General features: G+C 41.0%; 1 protein-coding gene across 2 annotated transcripts in view; it reads right to left on the reverse strand.

Annotated features, from left to right (window-relative positions):
• Positions 1 to 626: 626 nt before the first annotated feature.
• Positions 627 to 12,198, reverse strand: part of LOC139554769 (sorting nexin-27-like) — a 36,706-nt gene continuing 25,134 nt past the window's right edge. Inside the window, exons 8-13 of one of the 2 annotated variants that reach the window (XM_071367895.1) lie at positions 11,157 to 11,246; positions 10,675 to 10,824; positions 10,399 to 10,527; positions 10,090 to 10,149; positions 4,905 to 4,953; positions 627 to 4,384 (exon numbers count right to left, since the gene is read on the reverse strand). In XM_071367895.1, coding sequence (XP_071223996.1) covers positions 4,317 to 4,384; positions 4,905 to 4,953; positions 10,090 to 10,149; positions 10,399 to 10,527; positions 10,675 to 10,824; positions 11,157 to 11,246 — 546 coding nt within the window. In that variant the 3' untranslated portion in view covers positions 627 to 4,316. Of the gene's footprint in view, positions 4,445 to 4,904; positions 4,954 to 10,089; positions 10,150 to 10,398; positions 10,528 to 10,674; positions 10,825 to 11,156; positions 11,247 to 12,198 lie in introns of both variants that reach the window. The other variant, XM_071367896.1, reaches the window with a different exon arrangement.

Consider the following 12,198-nt stretch of genomic DNA (forward strand, 5'->3'; position numbering starts at 1 on the left):
ATCGATCTGCAGGTTGAACATGGTGAGATTGTAGACTCCTAAATTGATAATTCAGTTTTAGGCGATATTACAGTTAACTAGTCCCTTCACATGGTGATATTGACTTTGGTATTGTGTGTAGCTACATTTGCTGGCTAGCCCATAAAGAGAGCATTGCATTGTGGGTTTTGTAGTGGACTTGAGCTGCAACAGATTTTCACATTGCTACCAACCTTATAAACAACAAATTTAAACATTTGTTCACAAATATTGTTCTCACATAAGTTATAGGAATTAGTTATTTTGGGTGGATTTTACCTTTAACATTCAGTGTGCGTGCACGTGTTTAACCATACTTGTGGGGACCTCAAGTACCCACAAGAATAGTAAACTAACAAATATTAGACCAACTGGGAAAATGTTGTCGGTCCCCAAGGAAAAATACTATTTCTATGGGGTTTAAGGGTTAGAATTAGTGTTGAGTTAGAATTTCGGTTAAGTTTAGGAAAAATAGGATTTTGAATGTGAATCAATTGTATGTTCCCACAAGGTTAGTAAAACAAGACTGAGTGTGTATGTGACCACAATCAATTAGTATTTTCCCTAGGGATGAACAGGAAGTACAGTAAACAAAACATTTGGAACACTTTTCTTCAATATATCATTTTATTTAAAATAACGTTACAATTTATTACTCTACATTACATTTTCAAACCAGTTTTCCTTTTTTACATTGGTTAGTAAACCTTCATATATTGTGAGATATAAAAAAAACTTCCCATTTGAGTTTCAGTATCAGTTGTTAATTCATGTCTTTAGTTTGAGTAAATGCAACACTGCTTTACTTCCAGAACTTGACTTAATGTATATTTAAGTTAGCTCTTGCTTCGCCAAATACCCTACACAAAATAACTGACCAACAGTGGTGCTAGCACACAACACTATGATTTCCCACAACTTTAGTAATTTGCTGAAATAAATTATACGTTTTCAATCGAGAGAAAGTGCATTTTTATCCAAATTACAGTTTTGCAATAATTTACAAGTTATGCTCACCTGAAGCGTAAGGTACAGAAATAAAATGTTTTAACTACACAAAGGCCTACCATGTTATTCTTTTAGAACGTCTAGCACATATGGAAAGAAGTGTGTGATGTCCTTTATCGCTGGGGTGCGTTCAGCAGGGCAGAACATTTTGGAACGTTCAGATAGAAATACAGCATGTAGAACAAACACCCCTCTCTGACATGCAGAATAAGGAGTCATACCAGCTCAATTCATGACTTTTCTATCCTCAAAGTTTGACATTGTTTGGCTACTGACAGTAGCCCCGGAGTGGCGTTGTTCCGTTCAGAAGGGTGGTGTAACTGGACTACATCAGTGTCAAGCTGCTATCAGAGGAGGACACTGACCTTTTAATAATACCGCAACAAAAAAGGTACAGGGGTGACTGACCTTTGAAATCCATTCGATAGGGGATACATGATAATTCTCTTAAAACGGACATTATAGAGATAAAGCAAAGTATGTGCAGGTGACTAGCGTTATTGTCGCTCGGAGCAAATTAGACAAAGACATCTTCTTAGTATCACTGGCATCTTGCCGGCTCCTGCTCCCTGTTACCATGACGATGGACCACTGATGACAAGGACACCCCACTCTACATACAAGTGTGCACCTGTGTATTTGTATGCGTGTCTGTGCCTCTGTATTCCCAGGGTATAAAAGCTAAGAGAGCACCTGCTACAGCCTAGGGACGTACACCGAAGTCTGTCAAATGCTTTATCTCAAGGACACATACCATTATGATGACAAACATTAAAGAACATTAACATGAATACGTTATAAGTGTGAGTGAGTCAGTTACGTGGTCTGGGGCGATGTTAGACTGGGCATGCTCAGACAGCGTAGTGCTGCCAAGGCAACCACATCTAGTCTGATGGCAGACCAACCTGGAGTGGAGGAATGGAACACTGAAAGGAGGCGCGCGCACGTGCTAGTTGTCGCTCTCCCCTCTCTCAAAACCACACACGTGTTCTGGTAGAGCATCTGCTATCTTTATGTCATCCATCTCTAAATTGGCTATTACTCTGCCTGTCAAAACGAATAGGCAGCACCTCAATTGCACATCTTCAGCACTCCTTTCAGAATGCAGCAGTGGCATTTATAACGGACATGCTAGTGTTACGTTCTGTCATTGCCAATTCTCCTTTCGGGAGGCAAGAGTGCAGAACCATGCAATTAAGAATGGTACAATTTTACACCTGTCAAACTTCAGTAATAGCCTTCATTTCAACAAAGTTGAGGCATGGAAGGGATGTGGGCTAACCTTACACAGCCTGAAGACGCTGCAAGGCATAGCTCGCTAGGGGAGGGGAAATGCCACCCATCCATCTCTATCTGCACAGCTGTCACCCTGCATAACCCTCTCTGGGTTGCATCCCAAATGGCACCCTATTACCTATGTAGCCCTATGGGCCCCGGTCAAGAGAAGTGCACTACCTCGGGAATAGGGTGCCTTTTGGGATGCCGCCTTGAGTCTTTATCTGCTGCCTCAAAACCTAAACCCCCATGGCCACGCCCCAATCGGGCCTACCGCCTTAATACTGAGGAAAGACTGGAGACGCATGCTCACACCAGCCTAATACTATAACCATTTGGTTAGGCAAGGTGCAATGAGGGGCAACAGAGAGACAACCTGCATCATAACTGTACCTGCTCGGGCTGCTGTGGCCACGCTCCCACTTGTTAATGCACTTACTTCTACGCAGGAACACACGCAGACACAGGTGCACACACACGCACCATTTGTCCTCCTGACACAGTTAAACAAACTGCAGAGCAGTACTCAGTGGTGAGTTACAGAGCCCAGGGAAGCAATCTCTACGGAAGGTCCTGAAAGACCTTTCCCTCGCTTGGTCCGCTCAACACTGACTCAGTAGTACTGAGTGGTACTTTAGTAGTACTCTACTGCTCTCTGCTGGTTGCGCTAAGCACTGCACCTGAACACAAACACAATACACTACTTCCATCCCTTTCTCCCAGTCTGTATGCGTAGATCAATACTCAGAGTGGGGGGAAATATTCAATTCGTTTGTAGTTTCTCTGAACGTTAAGTTCAAGGTCAAGCCCTGACTTCACTGAGTAGATGCAAACACCACTGATGAAAAAACAAATTTTATCTCTGAACTTGGAGATTGTACTGAATTACCACAACAATTTTAAAGGGATAAATGTTCACACTTTCAGTGGTGGTGAACTGCCAACAGACATTCTAAACAAGAGTGTATTAGATAGGTTGGAAAATGTGAAAAATAGAGCAAGGATGAGAAGCCAAGGAGGAAGCTCCACTGTCAACTTTCTACACGGTTAGAATAAGAAAGTCATTTCTTGAGCTCTTATATTAAATCAATCACTAAAGCAGGTTTTCCTAAAACATAAGTGTACTGTTTTTATGAACATAACCCCTTGCATTGGTTACTTTTGTCTCCTAATCTTTTGAAAAGCAATGAGCTGGCGCACACCCCAAAAAAGTTAGAGGTGCTGACTAATGTAGACTATAAAAATAGAGTTGCATACACACATTCCCAGTAATTGATTGGGTAAACCACCCAATTAATTACTGGGAGCTTATATACAGATTGTGTGACTATTTTTGTAGCCTACAGCCTCCTTGGCTTTTGACAGATAACCTTTTGTTTCTTACCCCCCTTGTCCAAAAAACATAATCTGATAATGTCCTGCGTCAGTGAAAACAATGCTATATCCTGTTTAGCATTGCCAGTGACAATGGTGTCCCGCCCACCCTCTATCATGTTTCCCAGCATGTCATCTTGTAGTTCAGCAGACCAGAGGCACATTGAAAGCATTGGCCCGGACCAAACGTGTTGCAGAACTGGCCTTCACAATCACATCGCAGATGCCGGCTGGCTTCCTGGCTGGCGTGTGTCATCTGTTGATCACGTCAAGGTGTTCCCTTCGTCCAATGGTGTCGCAGGCTGCTGTGAACATTGACCAATCGCACTGTACTGTTCGGTTTCCTCAACCAGTGGGGTGGAAGAACTCAGCTAGTGTCCCGCCCCATGTCAGGGGTGATGCACGGAGGGAAAAGTATATGCTGTTCTATGAACATCTAGTAATGACATGTTTTTTTCCCTCCTTCATTGCTCGTCGTCTATCTGCGAATTCCTGGGTTTGTGTGATACATTAAAAAACAAAAATAAATATAATTGGTTTCCAGTTTCTGGAGTGAATCGCCTCAGTTGTCTTTTGTTGTTTCTTTTGCAGATGGCGTTCTCGGCTGTGACGGCGTGAGTGGACCGATTCTGGTGGAGTGTTTAGGATGTGGCGATCTCGCCCCCTAGATGGCGCCACCCCTTCTGTGTCTCCAGAGCAGGGAGATATTCTAGAACAGAGAGAAGGTTCAAGAAACCATACTCAACCGCTCACTTCCTGACCAGTAAAGCTGCAGATAGAAATGGAACAATCAGAGCAGACGGTGTCCAATGTTCACTCTACACTTTCTGCCCTTGCTCTTCATTTGCCTTTGCTGTATCAGACTCTCCCACAGGGTAAATACCTATCAGTCTGTGTCTATTCATCTTTGTGAAGTGACCTTGATGTGGATCACATGGCTGCTGTTCTTTTATGCCCATAAGCATACACCTGTATTTGTGCTCCTGTACACCTCACCCCAGAAGATGATTAACTTTGTTCTGTTCTCACTCATTCTTACCTACTGGGAGTGTTGGACTTGGGTGCTTTAAGCTTTTATGTCACTGAGTATAGTGGACTGTTAAAACTCATAAAATCTTTATCTCTCTCACTTCCTCTCATATCCAACATGTACTTACTGGAAACTGCAGCATTGTGAAGGGTTCATGTGGTTTATGTTGGACAACAAGATCTTCCCAGACCACACTTACCATTGTTACTGCAGTTCTGGTTGTCTTTGTCAGAGGCCTCTTTTTCAACCTAAAATGTGGATAGGGAAAGGAGAAAAGTGTGAGACAAGAACCATCGGCAGAGAGAGGGGTTAAATTGACATTTAGACAGCCTAATGTCGTAAATTGTCTAAAACTCTTGGGCCAGTAACTGAAAGGTCGCTGGTTCGAATACCTGAACCAACAAGGTGAACAATCTGTCTATGTGCCCTTAAGCAAGACACTTAACCCCGATTTTCTCCAGGGATGCCGTACTACTATGGCTGACCCTGTAACACATTTCACTGCACCTATCCAGTGTATGTGACAATAAAACATGTATATTTATATAACATTGTAAGACAATGGCTGTGTCCCAAATGGCATCCTGTTCAGGGATTTTGCATAATTTAGTGAGTTTAATTGGTGCATTGGTATTCGTTAGTTGTTATGTATCGTATTTATCACACGCACAGCATACAGAGCCTAATTCGAGAAGCGGGAAAATAGCCTATCACCTGTCAGACAATGTGAGAGCGCCTAAAAAAAGACAGTACTGGAGTGAAACGTGCTTTTATAAGCCCAACAATTCTAAATGCAATCGCGTGTTGAAAACGTTGATGGCCACGATTAAAAAGGACTACAATTTTTATTTCTCAATCTCAACTCATAATTCGAGTGCATAGGCTATAGTCAACGATAGGCACCACTGTGAAATGTGAACTTGACGCAGTATAATAATTTAAACCCTGAACGTTTTACTTTACTTAATGAGGTATGTCTTACCTTGCTTCAAAGTAGCCTAGCAAAAACGTGGAGGCAATTCTTTTATAAAAACTTCCTTATGCCATTAACCATAATTTGTCTACTGTTCTATTGGTTTTCATATCAACTTTCTCTCGTTGTCCAGAAGCCAAAGGCACAATCCTAGTCATATTAGCAACCAATCCTAGTTGTTACATATTTAGATTCCCCCTTTTTCTGAGTTTAACAGATTTTCATCTGTCACATTTTTTCAATTTAATTGAACCTTTATTTACACATATGGAACCTCTCGCATTAGGTGCGCTGAATAAAACAGCGCTGTCCCACGAGTCGCATTTTGGCAAATTACGTTTAATTAGCTGCTTCATTACAGGAGTTGCATGTACAACAATGTTCCCTCTAAACTGCGTGCAGTTCCACCTCGGACTGCCGCGTAGAAGAAATATGAGCCCGCGCAGAGAAGCACGAGATTGAACTTCACTCAACTTTTCAACAGTTTTCCCCTTTAGTTAACAATCAAGTTTCGCTCTTCTGTGGCAATTGTGAGCGAATCAACGCAATATTAGCCCGTTTCAATGTAACATACTGAAACAAAACGAACTACGCAAGATTTAGGATGCAAAACTAACTGCAAGATATTTTCTTGTAGGCAGAGCACATTGGAGTAGGATTCTATTGCATTGACAGGCACGACTACGAACTACACAAGATTTAGGATGCAAAACTAACTGCAAGAGATTTTCTTGTAGGCAGAGCACATTGGAGTACTCTACACAGACCTGTGTGCCATAACCAATCAGAGCTGCAGTAGGCCTCTATATGCAAATAGCCATGTCCATATATGAATCTGTGCCATTCACATTGAACTGGACTGTGTTTAGGCTACAGTATGAGTGATCGCGAGTAGATGCCTTGTTTCGAGATCAAAGCGAGAGCTGCATGTAGCCACCTGTGCAAATTTGTTCATATTCTTTGCTAGTTAGTGAGTTATTAGCCCAGTTATAGTTCATTTCTAGTCAACAATGGTGGAGTGGTTGCTTCCAACAAGAGCACAAAATGTGTGCATTTCTAGACATCTTAGAAAGCCAGTCAGGTAAAGAGCTTTTTTATGTCTTAAAAGGGAAGTGTTGTATTTCAGACGGTCTTGAATAAGCTAAGCAGCCAACAGGCAGAGGGTAGCATCATTTGATTTTCTGTAATAATGGTATGGAAATAATAATAAATGGTATTTTGTAAAGTGGTTTCTTGCATCAAACAACATTTTCAGTCACCTTGTCTGAAGAACAAGTGGATAAACAAGATAATGTCAAGCCCTGCATGTTTTTTTTCTCTCAAAAAATTCTGATGGAATGTAGGCACTGAACACCACATATTGGCTGCTACTGTAGGCTGAATGATAGAACAGCTATTTCCACGTTAAAATGTAATGGGATGCATTTTTCTCCATTGGTTTTTATGGTACGCCACTCCGGTAGGCCGACATTATGATCAAATAGCCACAGTAGCATAGTTGGTCACTGTTAAAACTAACTTAAACAATAAACGCAAGCCGGAAGTGGCACAGAATTTTCACAACGTTCAAGTTTTCGCTCAGCAGACTGTGTGCCTCTTTTTTTGCCTCTTTTTTTGAGTTAACATTTATGTTCAATAATAGGCTATAGCCTTTTTGACTGTAAGACTTGCTGTTGTTGCATGTTTCCATTAAGCTCGTAATGAAAAATGGCCATTCCTTGTATGCATGAATAGTATTTTCCCGACTGTGCTCATTGCCACACCCCCTGCCTAAACCCCTTTTTGATGCAGAAAAAAACCCTGTTATTCCCTATTTTAGTGCACTACTTTTGACCAGGGGCCTCACTTATAAACCGTACAAAATATACCCCAAAATGTGCATGCCCCAGTTCACACACAAGTTGACATTTTAACTTTACGTATGTGCTCACCTCCCTGCAAACTTTAGACCATGCGTATGCACATTTGCTAGTGGTTGAAATATTGCATTGCAAGCTGGCAAGTAAGTATTCTGTGCAAATGGAGGATATGATGAAAACGTTATCCATAAAAAAATAAAACATGAACAAGAATGCAACCATTTGCCATAAGAGCAGAAATCGGTGTTTTTATATTTAGAATCAACAGAAGATCTCGATATATTTTGATTCGTTTAAGACGTGATTCCATATGTGTTATTTCACGTCTTCGCTATTCTACAATGCAGAAAATAGCATAAATGCAAACCCTGGAATGAGTAGATGTGTTCAAACCTTTTATAATCCATCTTTTCGGGCCGTAATGGGTTCATATTTCCGAAGGAGACATACAACAAATCACCACGCACATCTCATTTAATTGTAAATAGATAGGCTATATATATATATATTTCAACTTTTGCTTGGTTTATAATACCAGTATACATTCGAATTTAACAGCTGATCTTTCACATTGAAGTAAGTTTTTAATAGTACTTTTCCAGATACAGCATAAATTACTGCTAAAGATTAGAACTTTCTGCCAACACAGTCAATAGACCAGTAGCTTATATAAAATATTTGACAGTACTGGTAGGCAGTATTGCTGTTCGATAGGAGCGCGACATCATTGCCCAATTCATCTCAGAGCCTAGACCAAGGCAGGACATATCAACCCAATAATAATCTATTGATAAACTAAATTTTGAACCACAATTAGTTTTTTTTGCACACAGCAAATAAAGGGCGTTATTGTCACCGCGAAAGGTGAACGGAGGCGTTTTCCAGGCGGAGTTTTAATGCTCGTTCACAGTTTCACGACAATGCTGATTTAGAACGGGAAACATGCGCATGTATGGCATGCAGCAAGTTTCTAAATGTAAATTGTGAAATTCACGCAACAGTTATGAGGCCCTGTAGCCCTTACGGGCCCTTGTCAAATGTGGTGCACAATAAAAAGTATAGGGTGCCATTTGGGATTGTCATGACGTCGCCTGCTTGGGTATTGCAAACCCCATCCCCCTCTCCCTGCCTTTCCCTGCCCCTTCAACCCATGCTGTGGTCACAGAGAGACGTCGTAAATTCCTGATGGCCCAACAGTATTAGACAGAGGGTAAACTTTCAGGACAAAGGAATTTTCTCCCACCTCACAGAACTTGAGGTACGAACATATTTCATGTTCCTGCAAAGTATAAAAGATCGGTGGAGAGTCCAGCTATTAACATGCCCATTGGTCACCATGTGGGAAACTCATGAGAGACTGTGGGACTACATTACCATACCGCTGTTTATATAATAACCTCAGATATGAGGTTTACATCTGTTTGTTGTATAAAATGAAAGAGTGAGTATGATACTGTTTGTATAATTGTGTAATATGATTTTGGACTGTTTAATTAAGAAAAATACAAATCCCTTTTTGATTTGAACTAAACCCGAGGACCCGCCCCTGAGCCAGTTGGGTCAGACATCCAAGGACAGCCCCTTTCTGCTATCTGAATAAAAGTAAACTCTGAGAAATTACCATTAGACCATGTTTTCTCTCCATGGGTGAACGAAGGTTAAGTACAATTGCTGAATCTTTAACCATACCACGTGGTTAAACTCTTAGCCGAATAAGAACAAGTCTTTGATATTGACTACTAGTCTGCAGCTAGGAATTCGGTATCATTGAACGCGAAGAAAGACAACTGCCGAAACATCCATTCTATAACGAATGTCACTGAACTATCCACAATAACCGAGACAGAACTCCAACAGAAACTAACTTCACTCCAACAGAAACTAACTTCTCTCCAACGATCAAGACGACACACACCGAGCGTAAATATATATATATTGATTGCAATTGTTCCCGAATGAGTGAGCATTCATGTGTAAGGATTAGCATGTCAATTGTTATAAAGAGTACACTCTGTAGTGACTTCTGAATCGACCCCCCATTCTCCCTTTTGTCTAACGAGCCGCCATGCCGGTTCAGCCACTAGGGCATATTTCTCCCATTTCATGTAACCCTTTTTAAGTTTGTTTGTTTGTTTGTTTATGCATTTCTGTGAATTAATTAGTTAGTAATAAATAAATGATTTAAGACAATCGATGTATGGATGACTCATAGTGAAGACTGGGTTCGTGCAGATAATCAACAATTTACGACGTTTGGAATGAGACTAACGTGAGGTAAAAATAAATAAATCATTAATCAGAAGACTATTGATCAGATATGAAAATATCTGAAAGGTTATATTGGGAAATTATAACTTTCTAATCTAATAACTTTCCCTGGTGCCCTCGATTTCATAGTTAATTAGTTACGTTATTTCTCAAGTGATCGCGTAATCCCTAATTACAGGAATTTTTGATAAAACTATAAGTCTTCAATTTAATGATAGCAAAGACACGACAGGATACATACAATTAGTTGTGTATTGGAGGAGAAGGAAGGGTGTGACTCGTACCTGTTTCCTCCACTTGAGCTCACAGAAGACCCTCTCGAAGCACTCGTGCATGTAGTTGAACTGGGGAGAGACGACACTCACTTTGTTAGAAGAAACTGATCCAAATATATATTTTTTTATCAACAATGTCTACGTCCCAAAAATTGCACCCTATTCCCAGAGCCCTTGTCAAAAGTAGTATGCCATTTGGGACAGACAACACTCTCAATTTCTATATCCTGTTGTATTCCATTAATAGCGGGCTATCTTAACCCAGCGTTATATGTGAGCTGTCCGAGTGTGTTTGTCTGTTGCGTTTTGTAGACTCACGTATGGTGTGAAGATCTTGACCCAGCGAGGTTTCTTCTCCCCCCTGGCGTACTCAAAGCAGAACGCCATGCCCTCCTCGTCGGTGTCCCAGCGCTGCATCTCCGCCCACTCAAACGATATCACCTGGTTCTGATAAGACAGAAGAGAGAATGGTAAGTACACACACAGTATGAGCCAGCGTGTACACACTCAAATGTTTTTGCTTTTGTTCTGTGTGTGATATAGTGTGTGTGCGGCGCTTCTATGTCAGTGTACTCATACTCCAATCTCACTCACCTCAAGCGTGCCGTCCTCTGTGCAGGCGTGCAGTTTGAAGTGGTGCATGCTGATGGCCGTGATGACGTGGCCCTTCCTCCGGGAGTCACAGGAGCAGTGGGGGAACATGACCTCATTGTATCCCTCACAGGAGCGCAGCAGACTCAGATACTGACAGACAAGATAGACCGCCATCAACCACACAGGTAGGCACCAAACAGGAACGTACACATACAATATACAATATACACATTAATACACCTACACATTATGTCAGCAATGGATAGATAACAGCGAAAAGGAAGGCACACTCACACTGTACGTTATGAGATGCTTTTATCGAAAGCGACTTAGTCATCTCTGCATACATTTTACGTACGGGTGGTCCCAGGAATCGAACCCACTATCCTGTGTTGCGAGCGCCATGCTCTACCAACTAAGCTACAGAGGACCACTTGCAATGGGAAGAGAAGAGGAACAAGAGATTAGAAAAAGGGACTAACCATGGCCATCTTGCGCTGCTCTGCCAGTTTCGTCAGCTGGTACGACTTGTCTTCAGTTTTGATGAATCCCTTCTTCACGTCATCCAATGCCTTAGCAGACAGAGAAAGGGGCTTTTGTTAGAGACCACGTTTCATCTAAACTAGCAAAGAGCAGGGGCACGCAGATGTAATCTCATTCAAACTGACCACAGATCAGTATTGACACAGTAGGCTACCACTGACTCAGGACCAGTAAGAGTCACCCAGAAATGTTTCAGCTACAGACAGAAGAATCTTAAAGCTACTGAGTGCAAACCTGAACTATGTGAAAATTCTGTGCAACTTCTGGCACGCATTTACTGTGAACACCAGAGGCTGTACCCGCTTTAAGTTATAGTTAAGTTGGCTACGGTGGATATTTAATCAATGTAGATCTACCAGTGGCCTACCATCAAAAACAATGGAGAAAAATGCATCCCATAACATTATAACATGGAAATAGCTGTTCTATCATTCAGCCTACAGTAGCACCAAATGCGTGGTGTTCAATGTAGGCCTATATTCCATGCAACTTTTGAAAAAAATGACCATGCACATCTCAATTAATTGGACCTAGTGTATATATATATTTTCTTTCTTTTCGTTTTGCAATATCATAGACAGTGTGGTTTATAATACCGGTATAAATTCAAATTTAACAGCTGAGCCTTTACATTGAATTAGGCCTATGTATCAAGTTTTTAATTGTCATGTAACCTACAGTGAAATGCCTTAGCTTGCCCTATCCCAACAATGCAGTAATGAATATCAGTAGTACTATAAAAAAAAATACATACAAATGTCAAGTAGAACAAAAACACAAGAAATATAACTGTAACTAATACATATAAACTCATCAAAAAAAGAAACGTCCTCTCACTGTCAACTGCGTTTATTTTCAGCAAACTTAACATGTGTAAATATTTGTATGAACATAACAAGATTCAACAACTGAGACATAAACTGAACAAGTTCCACATACATGTGACTAACAGAATTGGAATAATGTGTCCCTGAACAAAGG

Source organism: Salvelinus alpinus, chromosome 26 (genome assembly GCF_045679555.1).
Source record: "Salvelinus alpinus chromosome 26, SLU_Salpinus.1, whole genome shotgun sequence".
Classification (NCBI taxonomy): domain Eukaryota; kingdom Metazoa; phylum Chordata; class Actinopteri; order Salmoniformes; family Salmonidae; genus Salvelinus; species Salvelinus alpinus.